At 40.8% G+C, this 18,065-nt stretch overlaps 3 protein-coding genes and 2 pseudogenes across 21 annotated transcripts in view; all 5 read left to right on the forward strand.

Moving 5' to 3' along the window:
• The window catches only part of LOC113037327 (protocadherin gamma-A12-like), a 98,786-nt gene extending 88,887 nt beyond the window's left edge, over positions 1–9,899 (forward strand). The window contains exon 2 of the mRNA XM_026194295.2: positions 9,853–9,899. Within this exon, the coding sequence (XP_026050080.2) occupies positions 9,853–9,867 (15 nt within the window). The 3' untranslated portion in view covers positions 9,868–9,899. The remainder of the gene's footprint in view (positions 1–9,852) is intronic.
• LOC113036849 (protocadherin gamma-C5-like) overlaps positions 1–18,065 on the forward strand; it is a 271,126-nt gene that overhangs the window by 79,185 nt on the left and 173,876 nt on the right. The window lies entirely within an intron of this gene.
• On the forward strand, positions 1,781–5,475 carry LOC113037242 (protocadherin beta-15-like). Its single transcript, XM_026194123.2, has one exon. The coding sequence runs from the start codon at positions 1,978–1,980 to the stop codon at positions 4,465–4,467; it is 2,490 nt and encodes an 829-aa protein (XP_026049908.2). The 5' UTR covers positions 1,781–1,977; the 3' UTR covers positions 4,468–5,475.
• Positions 10,585–13,937, forward strand: LOC113037214 (protocadherin gamma-A7 pseudogene; annotated as a pseudogene). Its single transcript, XR_013901300.1, has one exon. The product of XR_013901300.1 is annotated as a protocadherin gamma-A7 pseudogene (transcript).
• LOC113009182 (protocadherin gamma-A3 pseudogene) lies at positions 13,944–17,997 on the forward strand (annotated as a pseudogene). The gene has a single exon (XR_013901343.1). The product of XR_013901343.1 is annotated as a protocadherin gamma-A3 pseudogene (transcript).

An 18,065-nucleotide genomic window follows, 5' to 3' on the forward strand; every position in this document is an offset into this window, starting at 1 on the left:
CTCCTTGGTGCTACGTAATTTCTTGGCTATGGTTTACTCGTATTTTTTATGTTATGTCGTTATTTTACTTTATTTTTCAATTCATCTCATCATTATATTTTATTTTATGTTATTGTATTTATTTTTCATTTTCTTTTATTTCTTTTATTTTGTTTATTTTTAATTTATTAGGCTTTCAGCTGCACAAAAAAAAATGTTATAGAACAGTGGTGTCGAACTCCAGGTCTCGACGGCCGGTATCCTGCATGTTTTAGATACCACCCTGGGTCAACACACCTGAATCAAATGATTGGTTCACTACCAGACCTCTAGAGAACTTCAATACATGTTGAGGAGGTCATTTAGCCTTTTAAATCAGCTGTGATGGATCAATGACTCATCTAAAATCTACAGGTCACCGGCCCTCGAGGCCTGGAGTTTGACACCTGTGTTATAGAATAACACAAGTTAGTTACTTATGAAAATATGACTTCACAAAATGTCTTGCCCACTGGCACAACACTGTTCGCTAATATTAATTTAATTTAATTTAATTTAATTTAATTTAATTTAATTTAATTTAATTTAATTTAATTTAATTTAATTTAATTTACACCGACTAAACCCGTACAACATGAAATGGCATTGTTTTAGTGTTATTTAGTTTGAGACTTCATAGCTGCATGATCATCCTATCCAGCTACTTTTTGTGAGATTCGTTTATTTTGTATATATGCCTTTGTTTTATGCCCCATGAAGCCAAATTCTCTTTTGAAATATTTTAACCCGTTATGAATCCTCATGTATCAAGCTGTCATATTTTTCACAGTGCAGAGGGAAAAGGCCCTTTGCCACTGCATTCCCCTGAGACTTGCCACCTTTTAATATTAGACTTCCCTGTTTATCTGAGATAAGCATGTCATAGCTACTGTTCTCTGATGTATGGATAATCACTTAGTCACAGTTCTTTTCATATGTGGATATATTATCGTTAATCTGTAGCTAGAGCTGCAGTGCCATGGATATATTTATGTGTATGTTGCTGGATGGTGTTGCTGTTTCAGCAAGAGGAAGTAGAGTGATAGAGTGATTCATCTGTCTCTTAGTGTCATTACTTATGGAAATAAACTGGATTCTGGAGTGCTCCGTAGCAGCCACTAGAGGGATTATGTTGAACAAAGTAAAGCCAAGCATGCGAGATCATCAATAACTTCTTCTGCTTTTCATTTCATGACTTTGTGTGTGTGCGTGCGTGCGTGCGCGCGTGCGTGCGTGCGTGCCTGTCTGTCTGTTTAAGTCCAAATGATTTGGCATAAATAACATTTTGTGTAGAAATAACTACTGTCCCTGTCCTTTTGGGACAATGTGTTTAATAAATAGAGAATAAATTGAGTGGTTGTAGGTCAGAACTACTTTGTCTATCAAAATACTAATCAATCACATAATCAATCGGGGCCCACATCAGATCCTGGATCCCATACTAGACTCTGTTACATTATATAAATATTACTTTAACTGTGTCCATATCGTGTTGTTTCAAATACAATGATCGTGTTTGTCTTATTAGCAGTTAATGTTCAGCTCCCAACTTGAGCTCACTTTGGTTACGTGCTGGAAGGTGATATTACAGACAGCTGCAGTTATTCTCTCAGTCTCTTGGTGACGCTCTTTTATAAAGTCTGAGTCATGGATGCTCATGTCTACCTCTATCTGTGTCAGTGGAACTAGAGTATTGGGTTAGGACCGGCGGCTGTGTATACATGCGCATTTCTCTTTTTATCATGTGTGTGTGTGTATGAGGGGAGAAAAGGAGAGAGGCTGTATGTGGAGCTGTCTGAGAGAGGGAGTTAGAGAGAGGGGGAGAGAGAGATGAAAAAAGAGGTTAGAGAGAGAGAGAGAGAAATCCGAGCTGACAGCTTTCTTAATAGAGCATGATTAACTCAGCCAGAGAAGCAGGAAATCGCAGGATTGCAGTTGCATTTTCAGTTCGGTATTTGGATGTATGTTAACGACTTAGCTATAATGTCGACAGTGCATCCATTTCTGAAAAAATGTTTATTGATGATGCGTCGACCTCAGTTAAAGTGGTGGCTGCATTTTTCATTTCTTAGTCTCCTTTCCGCTGTTTCGTTTGGAGAAGTCCGTTATGTTCTTCCAGAAGAGATGCAGAGGAGCTCTGTGATTGGAAACGTTGCGCGGGATCTGGGGCTGGAGGTGAAAGAGCTTGATGCTCGTCGAGCCCGTGTTGTTGCAGAAGGAACAAGCCAGCTGTGTGAACTGGACACTGCGTCAGGCAATCTTTTGATCAGCCAACGGATAGACCGAGAGGAGCTCTGCGCACAAGCCACTGCCTGCATTTTACAGTATCAGCTTTTACTTGAACAGCCCCTTCAAGCATTCAGCATAGTTTTGGACATTACAGATATAAATGACAACAGCCCAGTGTTTCCTACGGGGGAGATAAAACTGGATTTAGTGGAATCCACAGTTCTAGGGAGGCGCTTTCCCTTAGAGAGCGCGCATGACCCCGATCTCGGCACGAATTCTGTCCGTCAATATACACTGAGCCAGAATGACAATTTTGCACTGGAAATGGGTAACCAAATGAACGGAAATGCTTATCCTGAGCTAGTTCTTAAAAAGGCATTGGACCGGGAGGCACAAGTTGAACATGTACTGAAAATCAATGGAATTGACGGGGGAAATCCGGCTAGATCAGGAACTGCTTCTATCCTTATCCGTGTTTTAGATGCCAATGATAATGTCCCAGTTTTTAGCCAGCGAGTTTTCAAAGCCTCTGTGCCAGAGAACTCAGCCATAGGGACTATCATAACCACGCTACAGGCCACGGACCTGGATGAGGGGGTGTATGGGGAGATAACTTATTCCTTCAGTCATCTGTCTGACAAGTTGGGAGGTGTTATTGAAATTGACCCTTTAAGCGGAGAAGTTCGCGTATCAGGTGTCATTGACTATGAAGAAGCTAGCTCACACGAGCTAGATGTTCAGGCTAAAGATGGCGGTGGCCAGGCCTCACACTGTAAACTTATAATTGATGTGATTGACGTGAACGACAATAAGCCCGTGATAGAAATAAAGTCGGCCTCTTCTAACGTGGCTGAAGACTCCAAACCAGGGACTATGGTTGCTCTGATTAATATATATGATATGGACACTGGGAGCAGTGGGCGTGTCACCTGTACGATCTCAAAAAATGTTCCTTTTAAATTAGTATCGGAGGTCAAAAACTATTACATGCTAGTGACTGATGGAATATTGGACAGGGAAGTGCAACCAGAGTATAACCTCGCAGTAACTGCCACTGATGCGGGCTCTCCCCCACTTACTAGTGTAAAAGTTATACCAATCGCGATTAGCGATATAAATGATAACCCCCCGACATTTATGCAAAGCGAGTACAATGCCAACATCTTGGAAAACCAACCCGTTGGCACGTTTGTCATTAAAGTCAAAGCGGAAGACGTTGACGACGGGTCTAACGCTAAAATCCAATACCAAATATCAAAGGACAGAAACTCAGAAGTGTCATCTTTCTTAAGCATCAACTCAGACACGGGGGAGGTCTTTACCTCACGCATGTTTGACTACGAACAGTCAGTTTACTTCCAAATTAAAGTGACAGCTAGAGACGGCGGTGGGCCTTCACTTTCCACCACCTGCATTATAAATGTGTTTATTAAGGACCAAAATGACAACGCACCTGTGGTCTTATATCCTGTGCAAAGTAGCGGTTACATTGCTGAAGATATGGTACCAGCTGAAGCGCCTAGAGGTTACCTGGTTACTAAGGTGGTGGCTGTGGACGCTGACTCAGGTCATAACGCATGGCTTTCTTACAGAATAATCAAAGCAACACGGCCTAACGTGTTTATGGTAGATCTGCATACAGGGGAAATCAGAACAACGAGAACATTTATAGAGGACGATGAACCAAAACATACTATTGTTGTATTAGTAACGGACAACGGGCTCGAATCTCTCTCTGCCACTGCGACAGTCAGCATAATGCTTGGTGATGGCCTCCCCGTTTTAAGCGAACTTTTAGAGTTTGCAGATGAGTCACAAGAGAGCGATAACTTAACGCTCTATTTGATAATCGCTCTTTCAACCGTGTCTTCTATGTTTATCCTTCTAATCAGCGGAGTGTTTTATTTTAAACTCTGTCGGCGTGGCTACGTTTACCGTTCAACCACAGCCAGTCTGCCCGTTTTCCCCACGACCTATTGCCCCTCTAGTTTTGCAGATTTTAGCCGTTGCGGCACCTTGCTGAATGATGAGCGATATGATTCCTTTATGACCACCGGGTCGTGGAGAGGTGATTTTCGTTTCGCATCAAATACAGACACCGACACTCTTAAGAAAAGAAGTGCGGCTTATCAGAAAAACACACTGAGGCGCCTCAGTGCAGACAGGGCAACGCTGAAGGTGAGGGCAGGTGCACCGCATCCCTGTTATGTGATCAAATGAGAGTGTGCCATAGCATGTTTTAACATGTTGGATTTGAGATGGACCTTTTTAACAAAAATGTTGTAACTGGGGTTTCTTTAAAAACTAAATAAATAATTAATGCTTCAATATAATTACTTTAAATATACACGTAATGGATCTAGTGGTTCTAAAAGATTTTGTCTTATATATGGATGTATTTGTGCACGAATATGTTGTCTTTTATATATAACCTCAACTTCACCGCCACATTGACACATTGGACACAGGTAGTCTCAAACTTATAGGTGTTGATCTTTTGACATATTATTAGACATAGTATCACAGAAGTGTAACTAAAGTATGTATTGTATTTATTTATATTGCCTGTGACAGTTAAATGTAGCGTTTAGTAACTTTATAAATTTTCTGTCATTTTTTTACATTTATTTTCTGTTTTTAATCTAAGAAAAAAATATTCTATGGTTGATCCCCTTTATCTTATCTGAACAAGTAACAGACACAACATAATATTTGTAATACCTTTCAGTGTGGAAAAACATATAACTGATTAAATACATTAGTTGAAATGTCTCATTTTCTGCATTCAAAATGCAGGGCAGACCGTTATGACTTCTTCATTCATCCCTATGTCTTCTGAAAGTGATATAGTTGAAGAGAAGTAGTCTTAGGTCTAAGTCTTTTGCTCTGTCTGTGGTATTTTTGTTTTTGCCTGAGTAAAAACATTAATTGCAATTGTAATTTTCCATATTCAGCCTGTTTTATTTTTCTCTTTGCTTTACTGTAGCCAACTTTTGTCATTGTTTTCATCCTTCATTTGCCCATCTATTATGTTACCACTTATCCAGCTTGGGGTCTCAGGGCTTGAACCAATCCCAGCTGACATAGTACACCCCTGTGAGGTTGTCAGTATTTTTTATTTATTTGGGGGGGGGGGGATCAAATAAAGCTTTGCACTACATACCTTTTATTGAACCATATGTCAATAGATTTTGTGCATTTGATGAAAAATAAACTTTTAGAAAAGCATCCCTTTTCCTTTCTGACTAATTTTTCCCCCATAAACAACAATAACAATAATAATAACAGAGCAGTTCCTGCTTATAGTGGTCACAAGTGAGGTGAAAGAAGAAAGAAAATTCCCTTTGTGTGTCACTAGAATAACTAGTTCCTGATTTGTTGCTTCTTAACTTCTGCTTTCAGGTAACCCGTTTTAATTTCTTTTTAATTTACTCCTCTAAATGGAAGGGGGTGACCGCTTGCACACTCTCAGAACTCATGAGAACATAGTCACATATTTTAAATTTAGTTTATGGGAGATTGCCTGCCTTTTTTGTGTGACTCTTTTTTTCTCTCCTGTGCCTTTGTCTACCAGATGTGCATTAGTCTATGTAAGAGCTTTATAGTTGCCTTTCATAGTTCTTTATTGCCTTTGGTAGACAGTATATCAAGTGCAGGAACTTGTAAAAGAAGGAAGTGGGGGTTTGGGCACAAGCGGGTAGACTGGAGAAAATAATATTACTATATTCTTAAAAGTTAGGACATAAAACAGTAAACACACAACAGTAAAAGCAAATCATATTTATTCCTACATTAAAAAACAAGTGTATATATATATATATATATATACGTGTGTGTGTGTGTGTTTGGCTGTAAGCTTTATTCAGGTCAGTAGTTAAAATCTTACACAACACCTAAACTGTGAAGTGTGTGCATGTGTTTCTGTGTCGCATAAGGTGCCTGAGTGTGCCTATTCTTGCATACTACAGAGTGCCATGATGATGAAGCAAAGAGGTTTTGTCGTGAAAAGAGTACCCTCATGAATTCATATGTGTTTCTGTTATAGCTCCAGGCCCATTTGTGCTCTCCCCCCCTCCGCTTAGTAATAATTCAGCAGGATCTGAGGTCGTAAGGGGGTGGCTGTAGCTCAGGTGGGTCACCTACTCACCGGAAGGTAGGCGGTTCGATCCCAGGCTCCTCCAGTCTACATGCCAAATATCCTTTGGGCAAGATATTAACCCCATGTTGCTCTCCGATGCATTCATCGGAGTGTGAATGCCAGTGAATGTTAGATAGAAGCACTAAAAACCTTAGATAAAGTGCTTGTGTGTATGGGTATGATTGGGTGAATGCACAAGTTGTATAAAGCGCTTTGAGTGCTCAGTGAGAGGAGAAAAGCACTATATAAGAACCAGTCCATTTACCATTTGTGCTCCTAATTTCATCTGTGCTAGGAGTGGAGGAGTACCCAAGATGGCGACCCGGCAGTCTCCTCAACTTAAGGGTTTTCTTTTTATTTAGTGTATTTTTGTTTCACTTTTTCTCCGACATGCAGGAGCACAAATGCAGTACAGCAAAACTGAACTGCTTGCGGTTCTAAACCACAAAAACCTGCACACCTTCGCTGACAATGACTGGGACTCAATTCCCCCTGAGATCCGGGGGGTCACTGACTCCAATTCCACCGCTAAAGTGGCGTAGGCGACGGAAGCACAGGAAACACCCACTGGCTATTCTGAGCCTCTTCCTCACCAACTCACGGTCACTAAATAACAAGATGGATAAGCTACGACTGCGGATCACCTCACGCTGTTTGGATTACTGTTTTATGATCATCACAAAGACTTGGTTGGACTCTTTTAACCCAGACACTGCGATTGAGCTAGCGGGCCACGCTACATTCACAGCGGACAGGAACAAAGAGTCTGGTAAGAAACGTGGAGGAGGTCTGCTAGTGTTTGTAAACAATAACTGGCGCACCAGCAACACAGTTAAAGTCGTCCACTGCTGCCCGGACATAGAATATATGATGGTGCAGTGCAGACCCTTCTACTTGCCGAGAGAGCTCACAGCGATCACAATAATAGCAGTTTATGTGCCGCTGCAAGCTAATGCTAAGTCAGCCATGGAGCTACTCGGGCGCTCCAATATTAAACAGCTTACAAAGCACCCGGACTGCGCTGTGATCGTGGCAGAAGATTTTAACCACGCAAACCTGAAATCTGTCCTGCCTCGATTCTTTAAAAACGTGACCTTTCCGATGAGGGAAAACGACACACTAGACCAGGTCAACGCCAACGCCAACATCCCAGATGCCTACAAAGCAACCCGACTGCCTCATCTCGGACTCTCTGACCATCTCTCTCTGTCCCCGATCCCTGCTTATAGACCTTTAATTCAAAGGTAAAAAAACATCGGTAAAAGCAGTACGAGTGTGGACCGCGGAAGCCACCACGGCCCTACAAGGCTATTTTTGATAACACGAATTGGAGTGTATTTGCAGAAGGATCAGACTTTGAGGGCCACACATGTGCCGTACTCTCATACATACGCTTATGTACTGAGAGTGTAACAACAACAAAGACTATTAATGTGTTCCCGAACCAGAAGCCATGGCTCAACAGTGAGGTGAGAGCCCTACTAAGAGCACGTGACAGCGCCTTCAAATCAGGAGACCAACAAGTCTACAAAGAGGCATGCCAATCTCTGCTTAAAGGCATAAAAGAAGCCAAGTGCAAATACAAACAGCGCATCGAGGAACACTTTAACACAACAATGATGATTCAGCCTACGGAGAGGAGGTTCAGCATCTGAAGCAATGGTGTGACGACAACAACCTGCATCTGAACACAGCCAAGACCAAGGAGATGGTAATCGACTTCAGAAGAACAAAGCGATCTGAGCACTCTACCCTCTACATTGATGGGGAGGAGGTAGAAAGGGTAGAAAGCTTTAAGTTCCTTGGAGTCCACATCTCGGCCGACCTTACCTGATCCACAAACATCTCCCACCAGGTAGGGAAAGCACAACAAAGGCTGTACTTCCTCAGGAAACTACATCAGGCCCAATTACCCCAAAGACTGCTAGTAAACTTCTACTGCTCCACCATTGAGAGCCTTCTGACCTACTGCTGCACACTCTGGTTCAACTGCTGCACCGCGGAGGACAAGAGGAAACTGCAGCGGGTGGTGAGGACAGCAGAGCGGGCAATCGGCACTTCACTAACTTCCCTCAGAGACATCTATACTGGCAGACTTCAGCAGAAAGCCAGTATCATCATCAAAGACCCCTCGCACCCTGGACACTCACTTTTCCCCCCTTTCCCTCTGGTAAACGCTACAGGTCCATCAGGTCGAAGACAAACAGACTAAACAGAAGTTTTTACCCACAGGCTGTCAAACATGCCCTACCTCCACCCTGATTGGAGGATAACTGCACTGCCAACACTCATGGACCTTACACCTTATTTATAAACCATATTTGTATTTATACTTCAATGCTACCTCTTTATTATAACCTTATTTAGTATAGCAACCCCCCCCCCCCCCCACACACACACACACACACACACTCAATGTGCAATATCATTGATCGCACTGCACCTCTCAATGCACCTGCTCCTCAGATGGCATGTATGTGTATTTATATATATGTAAGCGTTTATGTGGAAATATGTGTGTGTTTGTATGTATGCATGCATATATGTATATATACATATATGTATGTATGTGTGTGTATATTTGTATGGGTGTATCCGCATTTTTGCAGGTGCATGTATAACGTACATATCTTTCTTGTGTAAATGTAAATTTGTCTGTTATTGTGTAAATACTTACGCTGTTGTGTACTTCACACACACAGAGTAATGCCAAACTGCCTTTCATTGTTCTTGTAACAGTGACAATAAAAAGCTATTCTATTCTCTTCTAAATGCAGCGCATATTTTTTGGTTTAATTCTATCTAGGTCACAAGAACAGCTCTGTTTCAGCAGTGCTGCTGTAAGATAGGAAAGAATTTCCAGTTTACATAAGTGCTTACTTTAAATATTGAAAGTCTCACTAAGATTCAGTGATTCTAAAAACTGAGGGTAATCTTGTTTTGTCTTGCTTTGGCTTTCAGAATCATCTTGTCCAGAGGGGACATCAACGTTTTAGTTGATTAGTTTTTGTTTTTGTTTTTTTCACCAGGTTCTTAAATCATGACCTTCTTAAATGTTATCACATACTGTCACTAAAATATCTAGATTTTGCACCAAATCCTTAGTGTTTTATGTGATAAATTGTCACAGTTTTTTTTTTTTTTTTTTTGTGCACAGTAGTTGCACAACAGTGTTCTAAACATGAGGAGGAACAATCAGTGCAATTAAATTCTCAAACACTAGATTATTAAATCTAAAATATTTTGGTCTGGGTAAAATGCTGCTTCAAAAACTCAAAAGATCAAATTATGGTATTCCATTGTATCGGTATTGCACTTGCAGTGTGTAAAACCAATAAATATGCATGAATTCTATTTTATTTTATTTTATTGCTGTTGTTCTTCAGGATACATACTAACTACTGTCTTTTTTCTTCTTTCTTTTCTTGGTGCATTTCCTGGATGAATCTTCCACTTCAATCTAATAGGTAAGATTATTTTGATTTCCCCTTTTCCCTGAAATCTCACCCCAAACACTAAAATCCTTATCATTGCAATATACAGCCACAATTAATATGAAATTCACAGTTCCCTTTACACAGTACATGATAGTATTTCACCACAACCCATGATCTACATTGACACTAGATATGAAATGTTATGAGTGTTTATACAACAAATATCCCCAGAAATGTTTCATTGAAAGTCATATTGGTGCAGGACTGAGACTGCAGGTAGCAGTCTTGAAACACAGCAGCAACATTACTCTAGTTTGTGTGCGTTGTGTAGTTCTACCCTAGGCTTTATGCTACATGAATATTAATGTGAATATTTCTGGCTTCTGCTGTGGAGTCTTTGCCTAAATAATGCTCAATCATGGTGCACAAAATATTTTGCTCTTCAGCAGGATGCTAATATGTGTGAGGAGGGAAACATGCAAGAAAGTATCAAAACCTATCAAATTTATCCATTCCTTTCAGCTCTACAAAAAAGAAAACAAAACAAAAAAAAAAACAAAAAAAACATACTGCTCTGAAATGTGTCATTATTTTTTCATGCCTCTGGATGAGTGTAGCAGTACTTTCAATGTTGATTCCACTGCTCAAATCTAGGTCATTGGACTCATCAGTTAGATTAGATCAGATTATCTATCCGTCTATCTACCCACTCCTTCTCTACTGTATCTTTGTATACATTTGTTCATTTATCTATGTAACCATCTGTCAGCCTGCCTCTCTCTGCAGATATGCAGCTCAGTATGGTTTTACACAGAATCTGTGTGTTTGTCCACACTTCAGTCTCAACATAATGTTTGTCAAATGAATTCGCTCAATCTCTTATATTTTTTAGTCTGCTGCATATATTGTATCAGAAAACGTTGTTGTTGCTGTCAGCCCACTCCATTCACGGCAAATTTTGGACCTACTTAGGTGGTCATAAGATGACTTGTAAACAGAGATAATAATAAAACAGACAGTATATTAATCACCCGTTATGGAAAAAATATGCTTCATTTATTTAACTTATTCGTTTATCTTTTTATTTATGCTTATCGAGATCTTATCGAGATTTTGCTTTCTTTTGCATGGGTGTTGCTAAAAAACAATGTATGTAGTAGTCAGGAAAGGCTAAACAGTGGAGCATCAGTGCTCAGACACCTGCCGTTTTAGTTCATCACTGCTGGTGGTGCTGTTGCCTAAGCAGACTTGTGCAATGCGTATTAAAGACACAAAGTCACCACCCGTCTTTAAAGGAGATAGGCGATGGCTATTAAGCTGTCGTGGCTTTGGGTAAATTTAAAAGAAGACTGTACACACTGCAAAGCCTCTATGATAAATAGCTGGAGCTTTCTGTACCGATGACTGTGTTGTTTTGGACCTGATATTACTGGGAAGAAATGGATAATATGAAGCACAACGGTACCCTGCGTCAGTGGAACGTCTCCATTTTGCTTTTCTTTGTGGTTGCTGCTGTCAATGGACAAATCCGCTATTCTATACCAGAAGAGATGAGGAAAGGACTCTTTGTCGGGGACATTGCAAAAGACCTGGGCTTGGATGTCAGACGGTTGGTATCTGGTCGAGCTCGACTGGTAATAGAAGATGATAATCAATATGTCGTGCTGAACCAGAACAAAGGCCATATCGTTGTCAATGAAAGAATTGACAGAGAACAATTATGCGCTAAGAAATCTCCGTGCAGCTTTAGTCTGGAAATTGTTCTTGAAGAGCCACTCGAATTGTTTTCCATTACTATCGAAATACAAGATATAAATGATCATGCTCCCGTTTTCCCAAAAAAAGAAATTAAATTAGAAATTAGCGAATCGACGCCGACTGGGACTGTGTTTTTGCTTGATAGTGCAGCTGATCCTGACGTAGGGACAAACTCACTGCAGAGTTATTCTTTAAAAGCAAACGAACATTTTGTTCTCAAACAACATACTCGAGCAGATGGGAGTAAATATGCCGAAATGGTGCTTCAGAGTGGTTTGGACCGCGAGAAGCAAAGCAAACATGCGCTCATATTAACGGCTGTCGATGGTGGCGAGCCGCAGATGTCCGGAACGGTAAAAATACACATATCTGTGCTGGATGCAAATGACAACTCGCCCGTTTTTACACAGTCCATATACAAAGCCTCTGTATTGGAAAATGCTTTACGAGGCACAATTATTGCCACAGTCAGTGCAGTAGACGCTGACCAAGGTTACAATGGTAACGTTACATATTCATTCACACACCTAGAAGATGGTTCCGCTTGTCCTTTTGAAATAAATTCCAACACGGGTAAGATTAAACTAGTCGGGGATATCGATTATGAGGCTTCTTCAAATTACGAGATAAACCTCCAAGCAAAAGATCCATGGGGTGTCACAGGAGCCAGCAAGTTAGTGATCGAAATAGTAGATGAAAATGATAACAGTCCAGTAATCACAATGGCTTCCTATTCGGGGAAGATTTCAGAAGATTCTCCTCCTGGCACAGTTGTGGCGTTAATTAGTGTCCAAGATAAAGATTCTGGGAAAAACGGACAGGTGCATTTAACTATAGATGAACATCTGCCTTTCAAAATTAAATCTTCCCTCAGAAACTATTATACATTAATCACTGCGCAAACTCTCGACCGAGAGAAGCTTCCCACGTACAACATTACTCTCACTGCCACTGATGAGGGCTTCCCAGTATTATCGAACAAAAAATCCGTCTATTTAGAAGTTAGCGATATTAATGACAACGCTCCAGTTTTTAGTCAAAGTCTTTACAGCGCTCAGGTAACGGAAAACAATTCTCCAGGTGTCCCTCTGTTGCAGATTAGTGCTACTGATTTGGACCAGGGCCAGAATGCACGTATATCATATTTTCTTTTTGAAGACGAGCTGAATGGAAATCCGGTATCCGCATATTTCTCCATTAATACAGAAAGTGGAGTCATTCAGTCTCTGCGTTCACTGGACTATGAACAAGTCAAAGAGTATCAAATACGAGTTAAAGCACAAGATGGTGGGTCACCCCCACAAAGTAGTAACACATCAGTTATTGTACATGTACAGGACCAGAATGACAACCCTCCTCAGGTTCTGTACCCAGTCCAGACTGGTGGCTCTCTGGTGGCTGAAATGGTGCCTCGTTCAGCAGATGTGGGCTATCTGGTGACTAAAGTGGTGGCTGTTGATGTGGACTCTGGACAGAATGCCTGGCTCTGCTATAAACTGCAGAAAGCCACAGACAGGGCGCTGTTTGAAGTGGGCTTACAGAATGGAGAAATCAGAACTATCCGCCAAGTCACTGATAAAGATGCTGTCAAACAAAGACTGACTGTTATAGTGGAGGACAACGGGCAGCCCTCTCGTTCAGCTACAGTCATTGTTAACGTGGCGGTGGCGGACAGCTTCCCTGAAGTGCTGTCGGAGTTCACTGAGTTGACACACGACAAGGAGTACAATGACAACCTGACTTTTTACTTAGTCTTGGCTCTGGCTGTAGTTTCCTTCCTCTTCATCACGTGTTTAGTGGTTATTATATCAGTCAAAATCTACAGGTGGAGACAGTCTCGCATCCTGTATCACTCCAACCTGCCTGTCATTCCATATTATCCACCACGTTACTCAGACACTTTGGGGACAGGGACTCTTCCACATGTGTACAATTACGAGGTGTGCAGGACGACTGACTCCAGAAAGAGTGACTGTAAGTTCGGCAGAGCTGGTAGTCAGAACGTGCTGATAATGGACCCCAGTTCTACAGGAACGATGCAGCGGATACAGAGTGAAAAGAGCATCCTGGATGAACCAGACTCTCCGATAGAGGTTTGTTTATGTTTTACATTTGGGCGCTTGTGTGTCAGTAATCTAGCATTGCTAATAAATAGTTTTAAACTACACTTTTGCTTTAACAGTCATGAAGAGAATTTCTTCTATCATTCCGACTGTAAACAGTATCTGTCTGTAAAACAAAGTGTAACAATAGCTCCTCATTTGAAGATGGTTATACAATTTCACCGACTCCACTCAAGACAAAGTAAACACACTGACAAAAACTTTATCTTTGCGTTATACATAATCAGCGAATAGCCCCCCCCCCCCCCCCCCCCCCCCCATCCAGTGACATCAAATAAGTGCAATAACTCAGACCTTGGTTAGTATGGATGACGCTGGAAACTTTGTAGGATACAGTGCAAGCATCACGTCTCCGGTTGATTATATTGGCTTGTGTGAACACTAATATATATATATATTTTCATCAAATGACAATGTTTGTTTTTATGCAGGGTTAATATAATTACGTCTAAATACTGTAGTAGTTACATTCTGAAATGGAAACGGCTCCACTGTCCTGTCACTGTCCTTGGTGCTGAAGTGCTTTGCTCTGAGATGCAGTCGTCATTATTATCGTTGAGATTTCTAAGACTTTGAAGAGGCCATTCATTTAGGATCCACTTGTATGTTTTATTTATAATGCAGTTAATTATATAAATAATAACAAATAAATAAATAATAAAAAACGACAACCCATAACTTCAGATTCATTTAATAGCAAGCAAGTTTTGCGTTATTATCATTCGTTCTTCTTTAAAATTTACAGGTCACTAGCAATGTGTATTTTTTATGTCATAAGGGGACATGTGACAGTAACTTTGAAATCCGCTGTTATCAAAAAATGTTTTAAAAAGAAAAAGAAAGAGGAAAAAGAGAAGAAAGTGCCAGTGGTCTTTTTGCTTTGTGTCACACACTTTTTGCTTTTTTCCAGTTGAATTAATCTTTTTCTAACAGTGAAAGTCAGTATTTTCTGCATTCTTGAATTCACTTAACAGACGTACGTGCCTTCAAAGTGAAATCATTACGTTATTTCTACAGAGATAGTGTGCAGAGTGATGAACGTGGTCATTGGCTTTTCTAGTTTCATATTATACCCTCTAAGTGACGCTGTTGCCTGGTAAATCTATTCTGCCATGCATTTCGAGACAGGGCTGTTTCCACCCCCATCACTGCGTTTTGTAACGGCAGATGATCTGCTTTTCATAGGAGCTGGATCAAATAGAATACACACCTGCTTTTTTATTTAACGTCATATATCGACCTAGGGTGTGTGAGTCTTCCTCTCTAAGTTAAAGCCCTCGATCCATTGCTCGGTTTTGGTTTTTAAGACCTGTTTTCAAAAATGGCATTTGGAGTAGAACATCGAGACCGAGTTGTAAGATGGCGAATGCGACTTACAGCCAGCCTGTTTGTTTTTCACGTCCTTTTTCTTTATCGAGCGGAGGCACAGATCCGATATTCGATCCCAGAGGAGCTGAAAACAGGGTCCCTTGTTGGAAATGTGGCACAAGATCTTGGCTTGGATCTAAAAAGGCTTCGTTCTGGACGGGCCCGTATCGTTACGGGAGAAAGCATTCAGTACACAGAGCTGAAAACAGACAAAGGGACTTTAGTTGTGAATGAGAGAATAGACCGAGAGCAGCTTTGTGGGGATTTGACTCCATGTAGCTTTACCTTTGAGATTTTATTGGAAAAACCGATGGAGCTGCACCCTGTGACGATAGAGGTATTGGATGTAAATGATAACGCTCCCACTTTTCAGAACAGTCACTTGGAATTTGAAATAAGCGAATCTGCTGCGCTCGGTTCCCGTTTTGTGCTGGAGAGTGCGGAGGACGCTGATGTTGGGCAAAACAGTCTGCAGAACTACATTTTAACTCCGACAGACAATTTTGTGTTGAAACAATATGTTAATCCGGATGGAAGTAAATATGCTGAAATGATGCTTCAGAAGCCTTTAGACAGAGAGGTACAGCCACGCCTATCTTTAAAACTGTTGGCCATTGATGGTGGAAATCCACAGAAATCTGGGACAGTAAATATAGAGGTAAACGTATTAGATGCGAATGACAATGCTCCGGTGTTTAATCAATCCTTATATAAGGCCGCGGTGATTGAAAATGCCCCAAAAGGCACGCATGTTGTTACAGTGAATGCGAGCGACATTGATACCGGTTCAAATGGAAAAGTGGCATATTACTTTTCAAAATCAAAGGCAGGGATAGCTGATTTATTCGATATAGATGAAGCTACTGGTCGAATATATGTGGCAAAGGAAATCGACTTTGAAATGGACAAAAAGATTGAGTTCAGAGTTGAAGCGAAAGATCAAGGGGGACTGACAGATTCTAGTAAAGTTGAAATTGAGGTCTTGGATATAAACGATAATGCACCGGTCATTAACGTGATGTCATTCACTAGTCCTGTGTCAGAAGACTCAGCTCCGGGTACCACTCTTGGCATTATTAATGTGAAAGATCTTGATTCGGGTGAAAACGGACAGGTAAGGTGCACGATCGAAGGCAGTGTTCCTTTTAAAATTAAATCCAATGTGAGAAGTTATTATACACTGATAACTGATGCTACCTTAGATCGTGAAAGTTTGTCAGAATTTAACATCACCGTTATTGCCTCAGACGCGGGCTCCCCTCCGCTGTCAACCAGAAAAACTTTTAATCTAAAGGTGTCAGATGTTAATGACAATTCCCCAAAATTTCCTCGAAATTTTTATAGGGCTTGGATTGTGGAAAATAACTCTCCTGGTCTTTCTATCATGACTGTTAATGCTAAAGACCCCGATGAAAACCAAAACGCCCGCGTTTCCTACATTTTGGAAGATTGTGAGATTAATGGGTCTCCAGTATCTGAATACGTTTCTGTTAATGCAGAAAGTGGAGTGGTGCATGCAGTGCGTTCGTTTGACTATGAGCAAATCAAACAACTGTTATTCATTGTAAAAGCGCAGGATGGAGGCTCTCCTCCACTCAGCAGCAATGTGACTGTGAAAATAATGATCCAAGACCAGAATGACAACCCCCCACAGGTTCTGTACCCAGTCCAAACTGGTGGCTCTCTGGTGGCTGAAATGGTGCCTCGTTCAGCAGATGTGGGCTATCTGGTGACTAAAGTGGTGGCTGTTGATGTGGACTCTGGACAGAATGCCTGGCTCTCCTATAAACTGCAGAAAGCCACAGACAGGGCGCTGTTTGAAGTGGGCTTACAGAATGGAGAAATCAGAACTATCCGCCAAGTCACTGATAAAGATGCTGTCAAACAAAGACTGACTGTTATAGTGGAGGACAACGGGCAGCCCTCTCGTTCAGCTACAGTCATTGTTAACGTGGCGGTGGCAGATAGCTTCCCTGAAGTGCTATCGGAGTTCACTGAGTTGACACATGACAAGGAGTACAATGACAACCTGACTTTTTACTTGGTCCTGGCTCTGGCTGTAGTTTCCTTCCTCTTCATCACGTGTTTAGTGGTTATTATATCAGTCAAAATCTACAGGTGGAGACAGTCTCGCATCCTGTATCACTCCAACCTGCCTGTCATTCCATATTATCCACCACGTTACTCAGACACTTTGGGCACAGGGACTCTGCCACATGTGTACAATTACGAGGTGTGCAGGACGACTGACTCCAGAAAGAGTGACTGTAAGTTCGGCAGAGCTGGTAGTCAGAACGTGCTGATAATGGACCCCAGTTCTACAGGAACGATGCAGCGGATACAGAGTGAAAAGAGCATCCTGGATGAACCAGACTCTCCTCTAGAGGTTTGTCATTTCATATAGACACATCTGTTCCTTATCCTTTATGTAATTGCTTCAATGAAATAGCTTCTTAATGTTGCAAAATTTCCAGCAACAAGAACAGAGTCTTAGTTTACATTAGCAGTCAGGTAATTCTAGGTTACCACAATTGACACATTCTCCACACATCCTCCAGAATAATCAGGGGTAGAGGCCAATATTTTTCTTTTAGTATAAATAAATGGGTTTTAATGTTCTAAACATGTCTTTGCAGTGTCTTCTGACATTTTGTTTAATGATATTATTTGGTTTCCACAACATTCTAAAGAACGAGACTACCCTGAAAGTTTAGTAAAAAACATTTTAATGTTAAGCAGAGCAATCATTCACACATATCTTAATAGCATTCTTATGTTATGTCTTTCCCATGAAAACATTTCATGACAAGACAGTTGAGTGCCAAAATATTTTCTAGTGATTCTAAATTAGTCATTATAAGATCCTGAGGACACATGAATTATTTTAGCAACTGATATATAGATTTATACATATATTCCTTAAAAAGTAATACTTCCATTTTCTTTCTCTTTTTTCCTTTTTTTTATTTTTATTTTTTTTATTTTTTGTTGCAA

The sequence above is a fragment of the Astatotilapia calliptera genome, chromosome 2 (genome assembly GCF_964374335.1).
Source record: "Astatotilapia calliptera chromosome 2, fAstCal68.1, whole genome shotgun sequence".
Lineage (NCBI taxonomy): Eukaryota > Metazoa > Chordata > Actinopteri > Cichliformes > Cichlidae > Astatotilapia > Astatotilapia calliptera.